The sequence below is a fragment of the Oryx dammah genome, unplaced genomic scaffold (genome assembly GCF_014754425.2).
Source record: "Oryx dammah isolate SB20612 unplaced genomic scaffold, SCBI_Odam_1.1 HiC_scaffold_26, whole genome shotgun sequence".
NCBI lineage: Eukaryota > Metazoa > Chordata > Mammalia > Artiodactyla > Bovidae > Oryx > Oryx dammah.
Genome location: NW_024070210.1, coordinates 66,058,644 through 66,076,775, shown reverse-complemented (window position 1 = coordinate 66,076,775; position 18,132 = coordinate 66,058,644). Strand labels below are relative to the sequence as shown.

Genomic DNA, 18,132 nt, shown 5'->3' with positions numbered 1-18,132 from the left:
GGGGGACACTTTCAAGAGGATTTGGCAAAAGCAAAGACTTGGAGTCAGAAGTAAAAAATTATTGGGGATCAGGGAGTGGGGATCACTGGGACAATCTGGACTTGTCCAGGTTGGTGTCAGGTTTGTGGTCTTGAGTGCTGAAATGAGAAGCTGGGAGTTCATTGCAGGCACTGAGATCCAGGAAGAGTCTTGAGTCAGGGAAGCGCCAGGAGAAAAGAAGCAGCACTAGGGGGACCGGGGTGGGAAGCGGCAGCGGCAGAGATGCAGGTGCGAGGCGGACAAGGCTCAGTGACCCAGCAGGAGAGAAGACAAAGTGACACGGGTATACTAATACCATCAGAGAATTAGGGAAGAAGCTGGAGGTGGGAGAGACCCCGAAGATCACTTGATTAGGCTTCCTCCCCCAACCCATAGCACCTTAAGTCACCTTGGAGCGGTTTGAAAATCTCTAATCCGGAGACTTGAGTGTTTCATTTTGCGAATGAGGAAACTGAGGCACAAGGAAGAAAAAAAAATTGCCTAAGGTCATGTTTGATGCCAGGCCCTGAACTTGAACTGGGGTCTCTGCCCCCAGGAAAGGGAGTGTGTCAGTCTGGGTTGAGGTAACAGCCGGCCATGGAGCAGGGGCGTGAGACTCCATCCATCTGAGGGGGCAAGGGGCAAAGGGAGACAGCTGGCTGGAGCTCTGGGGGAAGAGCCCAGGTGGGGCAGAAGGTGGACAGTCTTGGCCAAAACTAAACTTGGGGATTATCTGAGGTTTCACTTGGCTAGGATTTTTGTCCCACAGCCACGTTCCTTCTCACACACACACAACTTCCTGCAGAGGGAGCTGGGCTGGGACAGAGGGCTCACCTGGCCCATTAGTTGCCTAGCAAGCGTCCCAGGTGTGCCATAGAAATACCTCTCCACACGAACAACACTTACCATATACCAACTCTAGAGTTTGCAAAGTGCTCTTATGGCCACTTATAATAGTATATTACTTGGGATATTACCTTTTTTCTCTGAGCCTCCCTTTCCTTACAGGTAAAGTGGTGCCCCTCCCACTCCAAATTCACCTGTTAAATGTCCTTCCAGCTCCAAGTCCAGGGAATGTTCTCTGAATCCCTGCTCCTCTCCAAGTCCTCAATCAATGAACCTTCACTCTCAAAGGATTTCTGGGACCAAACTTCTATTTAAATTGTTGACCAGAGTTCCCTTGTGGCCCACTGGTTAGGACACTTCACTCTCACTGCTGAGGGCAGGTTCAATCCCTGGTTGGGGAACTAAGATCCCACAACCTGCACAGAAGAGGCCAAAAAAAGAATAAAAAGCAATATAAATTGTTGACACTGGCATCCTGACCTTCACTAGGTCCTTATGTAGCCTTTGAGTGCTAAGTCTAAAGACTGAGTTCAACCAACCCAAGTCCAAGAAGTTTGGCCAGTGGTTGAGGTTTAAGTTGTATGGGGGTCCCTTTGTGTCTGGGGCTTGAACCAGAGAGGCCCTCCCCAATCTGAAACCCTTGGGCACTGTAGACTGTTGGAAGGATCAGAGCAGGAAGGTTAGAGGGCTCAGGATTGCCCCCGAGCCCAGGGCTGAGCACTGTGCCCCAGAAGGGAGGGGGAGAGGGGAGGGGCACCACCCGCCCGGTGAGGTCATGGGAAAGCAGCTCTGGCGCTGACACCTGGGGAAACCCGTTTCCAGGCTGCTTCCCACGCTAGCTCTCCTGGGAACCAGCTAAGCCCCAAACAGGGCGCCCCAAACCCCTCCCTGCAGGCCAGTTCCCATCACTGTCCCATCTAGACCAGCCCTCACCTTTCAATCTAGCCTCAGTCTTTTGGTACCCAAGCTGTCTATCCAAACTGTTGGGTCTTGAGAGACCAATATGCTGACCTCTCCAGAAAAAGACACAGAGACAGCAGCTTCAGAAACTTAAGGCTTTATTTGCAGATTCCACATTGCCCTGTCTTCTAGGCTATGACTTTGGAGAAAGCCCCTTCTTCCTTTAGGCTCCGATTTGCAGCTCCTCCCCCTCCTCTTGCTGGGCCTTGCCTCTCACTTCCTGCCCCACTCCTGTCCAGCCAGTTTGGGCAGTGCTTAGGGAGCCCTGAGACCCAGTTCTTCTCAGGCACCAGCCCCGCCCTCCCTGGCCTTGAGGCTTTGAGGACAGCCCAAGTGTCAGCCTTGCTCTTCAGCTGCCCCACTTCTCTACTCTCCTTTCTCTTCTTCGTTCCAAGAGAAGCCCTCTGATCTGTCTTTTCCCCAGCCTGCCTCAAGTCCTAAGGCTCCAAGGCTGTACTTTCTGCTCCTTCTGAATCTCTCACAGACCTCTGTCTTATTCAATTCATTCTAAACTCTCCAAATCAGGGCTGGATACCTTCCAGCCTTCTGAGATGCCCAGCTGTTCTTCAGGCTCTTCCTCACCCCTGGGCCAAGGAAGGGGTGGGGACCACCACAAGGGGTCCTAATTCAGCCAGGCTGGCTTGAGGGCCCATAATAAGAAACTGGGAATTGGATCCCAAACTGCTTGGAGGCAGCTGCCGCTGTCAGGATCATCCCATGAAAATCAAAGTACTAGGATTTCTTTGTCAGCCTTGACCACAGAAATCCAAGTCAGAGCCTTCCCTCCTCCAGACCCTAGGCTCACCCTGGCATATAACAGCGGGCAGTTAAAGGCCCATGGCTCCACAGCGTTCAGATGGGAACTGAGTCCCATGGGGGTGGCCTGGCCCTGCCAGCAGAGCCCCTCAAAGGCCCCACATCTCAGGTTCTAGAAGTCTGTGGCCATTGGCCTACTGATCATTTTGCTGCCACAGCTGTTCAAACAAAACAGAAGAACTTCTTCCAGCGGCAGCGGGAGAGGGTGCGCACACCTTTGGCGTTCAGTTTCTTCTCCAGCCGGGCTTTGTGCTCAATGGCACTGAGAATGGCTGAGTCAAACACCTCCTTCAAGTTCTTCTGCGTCAAGGCAGAGCACTCCAGGTAGCAGCAGGCCCGGATCTTCTCAGCCAGACCCTGAGCCTGGGGTTGAGGCACCGGGCCTTCCCGGCCCCCCTGGTCCAGCTGAATCAGTACATTGACATCATCCCTCAGGTCAGCCTGGGTACCCACCAGCAGCACGGGCGCCTGGGGATTGTGAGTACGAATCTCTGGCAGCCATTTCTCTGTGATGTTTTGGAAGGAGCTGGGCTGCACCACACTGAAGCAGGCCAGGAAGACATCTGTATCCGGGTAGCAGAGGGAGCGAAGGCGGTCAAAGTCTTCCTAGGATGGAAAGTCCAGGCCATTATTCCCTGCCACAGGATGCAGGGAATCCCTTGTCACCTGGGTTTAAAGACTGAGACTCACAACTAAGGGCTCAAGGCCTTCTCCATTCCTGATGGACCTGGGATCCTCCCAGCCTCCAACCCACCTCACCCCAGATCAGTAGAGGATGCTCCTACTTCTCACCTGTCCCGCTGTGTCCCAGAGCTCAATGCGCACCGGGGCTCCATCAACCAGGACTTGCACTGCAGGGGAGAGGCAGGGGAAAGACTGAGTCAGAAAGAGCGTTCTGAGATTAGGCTTGATGTAGATACACCACCGTGTATAAAATGGCTAGTGGGAACCTATAGTACAGCCCAGAGAGCTCAGCTCTGTGCTCTGTGATGGGTGGTATGGGGGGAGGCGAGTGTTCAAGAGGGAGGCATAGGTATACATATAGCTGATTCACTTCGTTGCAGAGCAGAAACTAACACAACATTGTAAAGAAATTACACTCGAATAAAGAAAAGAAAAAGAGGCTTCCCTGGTGGCTCACTGGTAAAAAATCCATGTGCCAATGCAGGAGACAGTGGTTCGAGCCCTGGTCCAGGAAGATCCCACATGCCTCAGAGCAACTGAGCCCATGACCACAACTATTGAGCCTGTGCTCTAGAGCCCTGGAACCGAAACTAAACGTGCGGTAACTACTGAAGCCGGGACGCTCTAGAGCCGGTGCTCCGCAACAAGCGAAGCCGCCGCAGCGAGAAGCAGCGAACTGCAACGAACAGTAGTTCCCATTCGCCGCAACTAGAGAAAAACCCGCGCAGCAACGAAGACTCAGCACAGCTAAAGATAAATGAAAAAAAAATTTTTTTTAAGAAAAAGAAAGAGCGTCCTGGATCCCACCAAGCCTCAGCAGCGCCACCTCGGGGCCTGTTCCCGCCAGCCTCCCCGGGGGCTTCGGTGCACTGGTTCCTCTGCTCCAGACGCAGCCCCCGAGTGCACAACCCCACCCCCAGCCACGCGGCCGTTGAACGTACCGGAGAAGGTGTCCAGCGCTGTGGGCCGGTAGCGCGCGGGGTACCCATTGCAGGTGTAGCTGACGATGAGGCTGCTCTTGCCCACCGCGCCGTCGCCCACCAGCACGCACTTTATGCCCAGCTCGGGGGACGCGCTGCCCCGTCCCGGGGGAGGGGTCGGGGATCGGAGAGGGGACGACTCGGCTTCGCTTAGCTCCCGCGGGGGCATGGCCCGCTCCGGGGACAGCGGGGACAGCCGGGGACCAGGCTCCGCTGTGATCGGTGAAGCACGTTCCGTAGGTTGCCTCTGAATCCGCGGAGACCCAGCTCAACCCCCAGCCGCTACCCGTGGGTATATGTGGACCCCGCCCACCTCATCTGCATACCCCAAGCGGCCTCGGACCCCGCCCACCCTCCGAGCCTCCTCCAGGACCTCCCTCTACAGCACGCCGCAAGAGGTCAGGCAGTCTCTAATACCAGGAGGTAGAGACGCAGGCCGAAAACGGACGCTCAGGGAATCACACAAGTTCGAGAACAAAGAATTGCCCAGATGAGGCAGATCTCGGTATCCTGGCAGAGACAGATATCCAGGATTTATTGTTAGGAAGAAGAAGCAAATCGCAGAACACACACTGCAACATGTTCAAATTAAACGTTTATTCAAATGAAAACAATAAAAAAAGACATGTTTGAGTATTAAAAAGGCTGCATAATAATTTTACTAATGAATTACTTTTTAAAAATAAAGAGATCATGAAGAGGCAGAAGATAAACTCAAGAGGGAACACGGCCGGCAAGAATATACTGTACCTCTTCCACAGAAGAGTTTCCTCTAGATTCAGCCTGAAGGCAGGCTTTAAACACCTTCACTCCGCTCCTTTGAAGGATCTCGGGATGCTGGAGAAGCTAGCTGGGGAGGATCTTCAAGGACAATTCTCCAACTGAATATTTTCTATATCCCCAAAGTCTCTAATATTATCTTCATCATCATCAAAAGCAGATAATAATTACCTGTTTGCTGATGCTGTCCTGGGCCACCCATTATCCTTGCCCTAGAAGGTGTTTATAGATAAAGACATGATATCTCATGTAGCCCTAGTAAGGTCACCAAGAGAGCAAGTGAAGAATAGCCTGATGCTAATTTCATCTCTTTATTGTAGCCACACCAAGTGACACCAGGCCCAGAATCCTTTCTCTGAATTCCAAGCCTATACAAAGATCTCAGCCTATATAAAGATCATTGAAAACACCTCCTTCACGAGTTGTTGAAGGGAGAGTGTTGGAAGTAGTTTAGTGAAAATTGAAGAAAAGAAATAATTGTATTTTTCAAGCAGTAGGTAGTATAAAAATCCCTAAGTCCAAATCTCAAAATCTCTTGAAAAAAGTTTCAAGATTTCTGATTTTTATTCCTTACCCTCCCCTCCACCACCAACTGTTGAGCAAATGTTGAGGACAACAACTAGAAAGTTGCTGATTTAACCATTAAAAACTTGACTGTGGAGAAACGGTAGGATCCCCAGTATTCGCTTCTGTATCCCAGTGTCTACATCCTACATTTCTTACCTCCAAGTATCTGTGGATGCTAATAACCCCTTGGTGATGGACAGGGAGGCCTGGCGTGCTGTAATTCATGGGGTCGCAAAGAGTCGGACACTACTGAGCGACTGAACTGAACTGAACTGAACTTATAGCCCCTATGACTTCTCAGACACATCCACATAAGACATCCGGTGAGTGAAAGAAGCCTAAAAGTGCTGCCTTCACACTGTGGCACTCAGAAGGTCTGAAAGCTATTCTTTTTGCTCTCCTGGAAAGGGAGGCAAGAATGGGGATTTGAAAAGACCTAGACATCAAGAGACCTGCCCCAGTATTCGCACTTCTTCAACTCATTAGCTGTGTAATTTCTGAGAAATCACTTGCTCCATTTCAGCTATAACATGCTAGGTGAAGCTTCCTTATTTTATATTTATTTCTTAAAGATTTCTTATTTCTGGTGCTAGCAATCTGTGATTCAGGGAACCTAGGGAAATTGCCCCAGTCTGGGTGTCTGGGACAAAATTACTACACACATACTCTTCTTCACCATGCTCTTATCCTTTTACCCAAACTATTATTAAAAATAGTTTTATTGTAGCTGTAAATTTGAAAGTAATCATGTTTAATTCTTTCTGCAGGTAGAAGGGAATATAAATAATACAAATGGGGGAGGTATCAGCTGGTCATGGTTAAACCCCACTTGGCCTGCAACAGGCCATTCTTTGCTGGCCCTGTGGATGGGGACACTTTCTAACCTGAGCTGGTTTAGGGACAGTCTTGTCAGCAAGAGAGGGGAGGAGGAGACAACCTGGGGAGCTGGTGAGTCATCTATTTCTCACTAAAGACTTGCAATTCTGGTTGCTGCTGCTGCTGGGAAAGTCCCCTCCCGAGGGTGGCCTGAGTCTTATTCCTGTCCACCTGAGAAATTGTCCCAACTTCCAGTCAGATACACATTTGCTAAGATTAAAACGTTGCCTTGTCTTTCTCCTTGGAGGGCTGATCGAATTTAGGAGTGGAGCAGGAAATATACAAGATGAGCCTGGAACATTTTGTAGTACAGAAAGTAAGGAAGTGCCAAACAAACAAAGCAACAGGAAGCTGGAGATACATTAGAGGACCCAGGAGCCAACTGAAAGAGCTTCCACAGGCCAAACCTGGGACAGTTTGAGCAATAAAATAAACCAGTATTGGATTATAATCCCAAATATAAAATAACTAGCATATCTATTCTGATATAAACGGGGGATAATATATAAAACTTCTCGTGAATGATCCCAAATACTGTATGTAGATATTCTACCCTTAAAGAAGAGAGTAGACCACCACTCTTGTGGGCCATGCATAGTGACTTTCTTGCAAAGACTGAAAAGGGTAGGGGAGAAAACAACTTTACAGTGGAAAATCCAGACAAACACCACCTCAAGCAGGTGATCAAGATTAAGATCACCATTGATAAGTCAAGTTGATGGTATGTACCTTTGATGTGATGCAAAGAGAATGACATTTGACCTCTGTGGCCTTCCTCTCAAGAATTCCAGTCTAATCATGAGAAAAACATAGGAAAAGTTCCAACTGAGAGACACTCTACCAAAAGGTGGTCCAGTACTTCTCAAAACTGTCAAGGTCATCAAACAAAGAAAGTATGGAAAACGGCCCCAGACAAGAGGAGCCCAAGGAGACATGACAACTAAATGTAATGTGGTATTCTGGGTGGGAGTTTGGAAGAGAAACAGGACATTAGGTAAAAACTAAGGAATTCTGAATAAAATGTAAACCTGAGTTAATAATAATGGACTAATTCTGGTTCATTAATTGTGACAATCAGTGAAATCAAAATGTACAATCAGTTCAGTTCAGTCACTCAGTCATGTCCGACTCTTTGAGACCCCATGGATTGCAGCATGCCAGGCCTCCCTGTCCATCACCAACTCCCGGAGTTCACTCAAACTCATGTCCATTGAGTTGGTGATGCCATCCAACCATTGTATCCTCTGTCATCCCCTTCTCCTCCTGCCTTCAATCTTTCCCAGCATCAGGGTCTTTTCAAATCAGTCAGCTCTTTACATCAGGTGGCCAAAGTATTGGAGTTTCAGCTTCAACATCAGTCCTTCCAATGAACACTCAGGACCGATCTCCTTTAGGATGGACTGGCTGGATCTCCTTGCAGTCCAAGGACCTCTCAAGAGTCTTTTCCAATACCACAGTTCAAAAACATCAATTCTTCAGCGCTCAGCTTTCTTTATAGTCCAACTCTCACATCCATACATGACTACTGGAAAATATGTACAATATAATGTAAAATATTTATAATAGGGGAACCTGAGTGTGAAAGACAGGGAAACTTTGTGCTATCTTCTTGATTTTTCTATAAGTCTAAACTGTTCTAAAGTCTATTAAAAAAAAAAACCCTAATTTTAAAGGTATGGTATTAACACAAAAAAAGACACATAGATCAATGGAACAGAATATAGAACCCAGAAATAAACCCACGCTAATATGATCATTAATCTATAATAAAGGCGGCAAGAATATAGAATGGGGAAAAGACAGGCTCTTCAATAAATGCTGTTGGTGACACTGGACAGCTACATGCAAAAGAATCAAATCTGGACTACTTTCTCACACCATATCCCGAAATAAACTCAAAATGGGTTAAGACTTAAATGTAAGACCCGAAACCATAAACCTCCTAGAAGAATACATAAGCAGTATGCTCTCTGACATCAATCTTAGCAATATTTTTTGGGGGGTCTGTCTCTTAGAAAGGGAAATAAAAGCAAAAATAAGCAAACAGGACTACATCAAACTAAAAAGATTTTGCACATAGAAAGAAACTATCAACAAAACAAAAAGACAGCCTACTGAATGGGGAAGATATTTGCAAACAATATACCCAATAAAGGGACTATATTGAAACTATATCCAAAATGCACAAAGAACTCATACAGTTCAACAACCGCAACAACAAAACACCTGATTTAAAAATGGCAGAGGACCTGAATAGACGTTTTTCTAAATAAGACACACAGATGGCCAACAGGCATATGAAAAGATGTTCATCATCAGGGAAATGCAAGTTAAAAGCACAGCTGTGAGAATGGCTGTCATCAAAAAGAACAATGTGTTGGTGAGAATGTGGAGAAAAGAGAACACTTGCACATTATTGGTGGGAGTGTAAACTGATGCAGTCACTATGGAAAAGAGTATGAAGTTTCCTCAAAATATTAAAAATAGTACTACCAGGTGTTAGTCACTCAGTCATGTCCAACTCTTTGTGACTTCATGGACTGTAATCTGCCAGGCTCCCCTGTCCATGAAATGCTCCAGGCAAGAATACTGGAGCAGGTAGCCATTCCCTTCTCCAGGGGATTTTCCTAGCCCAAGGATCAAACCCAGGTCTCCTGCATTTCTGCTTCCCTGGTGGCTCAGATGGTAAAGAAGAGCTACCATATGATCCAGCAATTTCACTTCTGGGTATTTATCTGAAGAAAACAAAAAACAGTAATTCAAAAAGGTATATGCACTCCGGTATTCACTGTAGTATTATTTACAATAGCCAAGAAACAACTTAAGTGTCCATCAATAGATGAATGGAAAAAGATGTTGTATACATGTGCCAAGGAATATTACTCAGCCATAACCAGTGAAATTTTGCCATTTGTTACAACATGGATGGATCTAGAGGGTATTATGTTAAGTGAACTAAATCTGACAGAGAAAGACAAATACTCTATGACCTGACTTATGTGTAGTCTCTAAAAAACAAAACAACTCAGGACTTCTCAGGCAATTCAGTGGTTAAGACTCCACCTTTCCACTGCAGGGGGTTCAGTTTCAATCCTTGGTTGGGGGACTAAGATCTCAGATGCTGTGTGGCACAGCCTAAAAAAAATTAATTAAAATGTTTAAAAGACAAAACAAAATAAAACCAGACTCATCTATGAGTTCTACAGAGAACAAACAGGTAGATGCCAGAAGGAAGGAGGATGGGGGTGAAATACTTAGGAGATTAAGAGGTACAATCCTCAAGTTATAAAAGAAACCATGAGGATGTAATATTCAGCATAGCATAAGGTATATGGTCAATAATATTGTAATAACTTTGTGTGGTGACAAATTATGGTGATCATCTCATAATGTATGCAAATGTCAAATCACTATGTAGTACATCTGAAACTAATATTTTAAGTCAACTATATTAAAAAAAAAAACTAAGCCTTAAGTTAAAAAAAATTTAGCTAGCTTAGGCAGAGTGTAAGATTAATAAAATAGTTTTATTTAGTGGAAAAACAAACACACAAAAAAAACTGAAACGTGGTCCTGACATTGAATCATGGCAGTCATAAAGTTTTGTTTCCAAAGTGTCCAACACAAGGTGTATGGCGCTTTAGACTTGTGAAGCTTCTTTAGTTTGCTCTATCTCATAAGATATCCAAGTGCAATTGCTGAGCGGTTTGAGGGATGTGGGCGGAGTATACGGGGGTCCAGCAAAGTTAGGAAACTAGCCTCAAGATCAAAGAGGCTCCTAAGTGGCAGACCATCCCAAAACTAGCAATCAATAGGTTCGCCAGAAGGCAATGGCACCCGACTCCAGTACTCTTTTGCTTGGAAAATCCCATGGACAGAGGAGCCTGGCAGGCTTCAGTCCATGGGGTCGCTAAGAGTCGGACACAACTGAGTGACTTCACTTTCACTTTTCACTGTCATATATTGGAGAAGGAAACGGCAACCCACTCCAGTATTCTTGCCTGGAGAATCCCAGGGACGGGGGAGCCTGGTGGACTGCCATCTATGAGGTCACACAGAGTCGGACATGACTGAAGCGACTTAGCAGCAGCAGCAGCAGGTGTGGTCAAATTCCTAGGCATTTCTATTAAGCCCTGATCTTATTTAAAATTACTGCACACATTGGAATACCTCCAGCAAAACCTCAACTCAATAAACCAAAAGAAATCTACCCATATCCACCACTAAGATTCTTCTATTGTTGAAAAAAGGATTAGCAAAAAAGGAAGCGTTTACCCAAAAAGTTCAGTGCTGAGGCCGTTTGTCGGTGAAACGTGCCTCTTGTAATCTTTTGCTATATCCTCTGCATACTCCACTCCGAGACTTCTGAATCAGGCCTGCTGCTCAGAAGGAGCCCAGAGACTCAATTAGCAGGTCAGAAAGCTTTGAAATAAAAAGAGGATGCAAGAAAAAGAATTTTATATCCAACACTTAATAAACCTGGGAAAAACTACTTATTTACCTACATACTGATGATTATAAGACAATAATTGGATTTTTCTCAACTCCTTGTGCTGCATCCTGGGAGGGTGTTAGAAGCAAAATTCAGTGGCCTGGGCTGAGTTAGCCTCCTGGTACCAGGGGAACAGATCTTGTTCATCTCCCCTCCAGCCTCTCCACGCCATCTGTCCCAAGGATCTGACTACCTCCTTGGCTTCTGCTCAGCCCTGCCCTTCTCCCAACATCCAGCCTTAGTCTTTTCTTCTCCCTGCCTTTCTCTCCACCTCATCTCTACTCACTTGATCCCACCGCTTCTACCTCCTCAAACCTCTCACTTTTACTCAGACTTTGCTCTCAAGCCCTGCCCAGTATTTTTGTTTGTTTTTAACCTCCTGCAGGAGTTCCAGCTAAAAATGTTCATATAAAAGTACTCTTCTCTCATTTCATTAATAGAGCTCTCCTCCTAACTTCCTCATTTCTGAAAATGCTAACCCAATTCTCTCCAGCTAATGGATTGGAAAGAGTTGGAGCCGACTAGTCTTCAAACCTCACAATGTGCTTGGACTCCTTCCTCTCCATCTTCAGTCCTTTTTGTGAAGTACTTGACACTCCTCTTCCTTTTGGCATCCCTTGCCCAAAGAATCACTTCCTGCCTGCCTCCTTGACTTTGTCTTTCTCATTTCTAGTGCGCTCAAGCTTCCTAAGACAACAAGTTTATTCTGTTACTCTCCCATTCAAAACACTACAGTGAATCCCTATTCACTGCCGGATAGTATATGAATCTCTGCTGTCATCCACAGCTTCTGATTACAGTACACTCCCAGGATGGGATAAACAACCACTAAAATAATCCTTAAGAGAACTTCCAATGATATAGGAAAGTGTTTTAAAAAATAATGTAAAATGATACAGAATTATATAAACAGTTTGAGCCAAGTATTTTTTTTTAAGTGTACAGTTAGAATAAAAAAGTCCTATAAGAAGGGCATAGATCAAAATGTAGACAGTCATTGCTACTGGCTGGGAAGCTGATTTTGCCTGATATGTAATGAACACTAAGCACAAGTTAGCTATTAATATTATTTTGCTTTATCATCATTTTATCTCCCTTTTCAACAATGAACAAGTTACTTTTATGCAAAAAAAAAAAAATACTGAAATAAAAAATACACGTTCAGGGACTTCCCTGGTGGTCCAGTGGCTAAGAATCCAAGTTCCCAACACATGGGGCCCAGGTTCAATCCCTGGTCAGTGAACTAGATCCCACATGCCACAACTAAAACTGAGAAGAGCCAAATAAATAAATATTTTTAAAAATACACATTCATTGTATATTTAGAAAAAAAGGAAGCACGCCAACATGTCAACAATGTCGGAATGGCAGAATCGTGAATTATGATTATGTTCTCATTCATCCCTTCATTCCATGAGGTTCTTTTCAAACCCACTGTGGGGTAAGCACTGTGGAAAGTGCTCAGTGCACAGTGATGAACAAATCAGGGCTCATGTGTTCCTACACCTTGCTTTATCCTATGTTAACCCTCCTTCTCTGAACTCAAGGTCCGTCTCACTCATTTTGAGAACATTCCGTGTTTCCTGTGTGCGTATCTTATACACAGGATAGTGGACAAAGAGGGGCTCATACAACTTCTGGCTCTTACTGCCCTAGCCCAGTGGCATCCCACTTAAGAGGAGCTTATTAACTCTTTGTGGAATGAATAAATGAATGGTGAGGCATGATTTGCCAAATGATAAAGAGATTAGCCCCATGTTCCTTGATGTCACAAGCACTTGTCCAAAGGCTCAGCCAATCCTCACTTGCTTCTCCTCAAAGACTGGCTCCACTGGTCCAAAGTCTCCGTGGATAGGAATTGGGGCCTGAGACCACCAAGGTCCACTCAACCTTCTGCGGTTAACCCTAGAGCATGTGTTTTCCTTTGATGATCAAGATGAACATTAGCAGCTTTACAAAAAAAAGGACTCAATAAAGAAGCATTCAGGTAATAATGATATCCAAATGCTCTCCTTGGCATTGCTTATATAAACTGCATTTTATATAGTTTGAACCAAGGATGGCATTTACATTATTTAACAGCTGGTTTGGCCCACAGAGAGATGCTGGTCCTTGGGCTGGAGCAGCTTTTTAGAAAATCTCTAGTATGCCGGAGATTAAACCTTTAATGGCTGGCTCCTGGGGAGGAGTGATGGTGAGAGACACACTCACGGAAGGGGATATTTTAATCGCTGGCGTGACCACATAGGTGTGTACCTGCCGAATTTCATCAGTCTGGTTGGGTTTGGAGTGAGTGTGAACCAAGCAAAGAGGGCTTGGAAACAGGCTGAAGGAATAGCAGAAATCCGGCCCAGAAGGGAAAGACTCTGGTCCATTTTGTAACTAAAACTAGCTCAGCTCACCAAGGAAGTGAGTGGTGAGAAATGAGTTGGGAAGGGAGGCGAGAGCCCAATCCAGGTCACATCACAGCTTTTCTTTTCCTTCAGGGTTATTTCACCAGGGAACAGCTAGACCTAGAGATACCTCCCCAGGATACAAAACTTTCAGCCCTAAAACCATGAGGGTTGGTCTCCCTAACCCTGTTAGTAGGGTAGCCTGCTCTTTAGCTAAACCATAGCAATTGAAACTAGAAACAGAGCAGGATTTTCTACACCAACATAAAATTAGCTTTCACTATTTTTTATAAAAGTGTTGATATGAAAGGTACTGTGTTTTGTTCACATTTGTTTGTATAAAGTTAGTATTTCTAAATCAAGTTCTTTTCCCTGCCTTTATTACAAATTATGCTTTTGTCAACAAGAGATAAGCTACCTTGATGGTTAAGAGCACAGATTCTGGGTCAAAGCACTTGGATTGGTATCCAGGTTGTATCCCTTACTAGCTCTTGCCTTTTTTTCTGGGCCTCAGTTTGCTTGTCTGTAAAATGGGATTAAGATAGTGCCTGCCTCATAGAATGTTGTGGGGATTAAATGAATTATAGAGAATGCTTGGAATAGTGTCTGTACAGAGAGAGTACTCTGCAAGGGTGCACTAGTATTATAATTATCTTCCCCTGGGTCAGGTCATGTTTTTTTCAGATGAAGTCACAACCCTGCCTAAGAGTGAACAATACACATTTGTCAGATAAGATAGGTTCGGGGGCTTCCCTGGTGGTCCAGTGGTTAAGAATCCACCTGTCAGTGCAGTGGACACAGTTTAAATCCCTGGTACGGGACTATCCCACACGCCTGGGAGTAACTTAGGCCCTGGGCCACAACAACTGAGGCCACGGGCTAGAGCCCATGAGCCTCAACTGCTGAAGCCTGTGCACCTAGAGCCTGTGCTCTGCAACAAGAGCAGCCACTGTAATGAGAGGCTGCAACACCACAACTGGAGAGGAGCTCCAGCTCACCTCAACCAGAGAAAGCCCTCAGGCAGCAGCCGTGAAGAACTGGCGCCGCCAAAAATATATAATAAATATTAATTAATTTCAAAAACAGATAGGTTCAGAATTTTGTCTTCTGTGACTCAGATAGGGAACACAAAAAGTCATCATTCTAATATACTGGTATTGTTATTATCTTTACTTTACAGATGGGGAAACTGAGTCTTCATAGAAGTTACATGACTTGCCCAAGGCCTCACACCTAAGATACAGCCAGGATTACAGAGCCCCATTTATTGCTCCACCACCTACTTTTCAGTCTACCCCTTAAGGATGATGGGCTATCCCATCAAGAGGTACGGTTTAGGAAAACATGATAGATAGATAGAGACATCACACACAGAATGGAATATTACTCAGCCATGAAAAATGAAATATTGCCATTTGCAGCATCAATGGACCTAGAGAATAGTATACTTGGTGAAGCAAGTCAGACAAATATTATACAATATCACTTATATGTGGAATCTAAAAAATAGTACAAATGAATCTATATACAAAACAGAAACAGATATGGAAAATAGGCTTACAGTTATGAAAAGGGAAGGTGCAGGGAGGGATAAATTAGGAATACAAACAGATACAAACTACTATGCCTAAAATAGATAAGCAACAAGGACTTATTTATAACATAGGGAAATATATTCAATATCTTGCAGTAACCTATAATGGAAAATAATCTGAAGATTATCTTCAGAAATATATGAAAAAAATATATAACTGAATCACTTTGCTATCTGCCTGAAACTAACACAATATTGTAAACCAACTATACTTCAGTTTTTTAAAAAATGTAAAGAAAAATAATTATGGGCTACAAAGCATTTTATCTTTTATCTTATAAACTCTAATATCCATTCTGACATTTGGGCAGAGATCTTTTTAAAATTTTGCTATTGCAGGGCTTCCCTGGTGGCTCAGTGGTAAAGAATCTGCCTGCCAATACAGGAGACACGGGCTTGATCCCTGATCCGAGAAAATCCCACATGCTGAGGAGCAACTTAGCCTGAGCGCCACAACTATTCAGCCTGTGCTCTAGAGTGGAGGAGCCACATCTACTGAGCCCAAAATCCACCACTGCTGAAGCCCGCAGAGTGCCTATGCTCCACAACTTGAGAAGCCACCACAGTGAAAAGTCTGTGCATCACAGTGAAGAGTAGCCCTCACTCTCCGCAGCTAGAGAAAAGCTTGCGTGGCAACGAAGATCCTGCACAGCCAAACATAAATAATAAAAACAAGTAAATAAAATTATTAAAAAATAAAATTACATTTGGTATAACAATCTACTCTATTGAGATATCATTTACATCTAAGATACACCCATTTTAACTGTATAGTTTAAGGAGTTTCAACCAATGTATTCACCACACCACAATCAAGATACAAAACATTTCCATTTCCTCTATAAAGTTCCTTCTTGCTTCTTTCTAGTCAATCCTCCACCCTATGCCAGTTCCCAAGCAAACATTGAACAGTTTTCTGTTGATAAAGTTTTATTTTTGCCTATTATAGTTTTAAATAAACAGAATCAGGCTCTGTCTACTGTCTTATGTCTGACCTCTTAAAACTCAGCATGCTTTTGAGATTCATTCATGCTGTTGTATGTAAGGGTTGTTGTTATTTAGTAACTAAGTTGTGTCTGATTCTTTTGCGATTCTATGGACTGTAGCCGGCCAGGCTCCTCTGTCCATGAGATTTTACAGGCAATAATACTAAAATGGGTTGCCATTTCTTTCTCCAGGGGATCTTCCTGACCCAGGGATGGAACATGCATCTCCTGAACTGCAGGCTGATTCTTCACCACTGAGCTACTAGGGAAGCCCTGTGTGTAAGCATAATTTTTTTCTTTTTAAATTCTGAATAGTATTGAATGGATGTACTACTATTTGTTTATTCTCGTATTGATAGACATTTGAGTTGTTTCCAGCTTGGGGCTATTATGAATAGAGCTGCTATAAACATTTGGTCCAAAATCTTTAAGTGGGTATATGTTTTCTTCCTCTCAGGTAAATACCCAGGTATGGAAGTGCTGAGTCATAAAGTCAGTGCATGTTAAGTGGCTATGAACAGTTGCACCATTTTACATTCCCACCAGCAATGAATTCCAGTTGCTTTACAGCCTCACAACACTACATATTACTGGTCTTCTTGAACAATTTGGATTTTATTGTTTTTGTTGTGTTATTATTTTTATTCTTAATACTGTGGTGTTGGAGAAGACTCTTGAGAGTCCCTTAGACTGCAAGGAGATCCAACCAGTCCATTCTGAAGGAGATCAACCCTGGGATTTCCTTGGAGGGAATGATGCTGAAGCTGAAACTCCAGTACTTTGGCCACCTCATGCGAAGAGTTGACTCATTGGAAAAGACTCTGATGCTGGGAGGGATTGGGGGCAGGAGGAGAAGGGGACGAGCGAGGATGGGATGGCTGGATGGCATCACGGACTTGATGGACATGAGTCTGGGTGAACTCCGGGAGATGGTGATAGACAGGGAGGCCTGGCGTGCTGCGATTCATGGGGTCGCAAAGAGTCGGACACGACTGAACGACTGAACTGAACTGAACTGAATACAAAGATCTCATTATTTTTAAGTTTGAAAACAGTTTATGCAAGAGGACATGTGGGTGAATACATAGACATATGTAGTGTGATGGTATGCATGTAAATACACATTAGTGTGTCAAGTCATGCATTAATACAGCAGGCACTTCCCAAGTGCTTACAGTGTGTCAGGTCTTATGACCTAAAAGATTGGAGGCAGGATGAGGACTGGTTGTTAGATTTTATTTGGTTTCACATAATCAGAGAAGGCTTCTTGGCTGAAGCATCTTTTAAAATGTATCCTAGACTAAGGGATAGATAAGAAGCATAGAAACCGGCTTGGAGGCAGTGACGTGAAAACCATTATTCCCTGGAAGCTGTCCCCATGTGTCTCCAAAGGGACTGTGAGAAGGGTTTGGCTTTCAGAGAACCACAGACTGTTAAGAAATAGTCTTGTTCTACCTTCACCATTTACAGTTGAGGAAACGAGAGGCGTTCAGAGGGGCCCGCGACTCGTCCAGCAGCATCTGACTAAGTTAGGTTCCACATACTGAGAAGAGCTTCTGGAGAAACAGTGCAGGAGGGTGGTGGTAGAGAAAGCAACAGCCAGCCTGGGAGTGGCGCCTGGAGAGGTCGTGCTGGGACAAAGCATCTACCTCCCCCCTAAGACTCCCAAACTCCCTAAAAATGAATAAAACTATAGGTGCCTGCGTGCTAAGTCGCTTCAGGGGTGTCTGACTCTTTGAGACCTTACAGGCTGCAGCCCACCAGACTCCTCTGTCCTCTGATTCTCCAGGCAAGAATACTGAAGTAGGTTGCTGTGTCCTCCTCCAGGGGATCTTCCTGACCCAGGGATCAAATCCTTATCTGTCTCCTGCATTGGCAGGCAGGTTCTTTACTACTAGTGCCACCTGGGAAGCCCCAAACTATAGGTACTGACAACCAAAACTTTTCACCTTAAGACCAAGCAGCTGGAGAGAATGCCACTTCTAGTACACTGTGAATATTGACATTTAAATAAAACTATGACCTCACTCTTACATACGCACATTGGAAACTGAAATACCAAACTCGTTTGATATCCTACCATATCCATTTAAAATAATGTGGGGGGCACTCTCTCGTCCCCCTTCTGATGTCTATGTCA

At 44.7% G+C, this 18,132-nt stretch overlaps 1 protein-coding gene across 1 annotated transcript; it reads right to left on the bottom strand.

Annotated features, from left to right (window-relative positions):
• Window positions 1-1,905: 1,905 nt before the first annotated feature.
• Window positions 1,906-4,586, bottom strand: RHOV (ras homolog family member V). The gene is made up of 3 exons (XM_040226899.1): window positions 4,266-4,586; window positions 3,433-3,491; window positions 1,906-3,246 (listed from the first exon to the last, which is right to left on the bottom strand). The coding sequence occupies exons 1-3, from the start codon at window positions 4,471-4,473 to the stop codon at window positions 2,803-2,805; spliced, it is 711 nt and encodes a 236-aa protein (XP_040082833.1). The 5' UTR covers window positions 4,474-4,586; the 3' UTR covers window positions 1,906-2,802.
• Window positions 4,587-18,132: the final 13,546 nt, after the last annotated feature.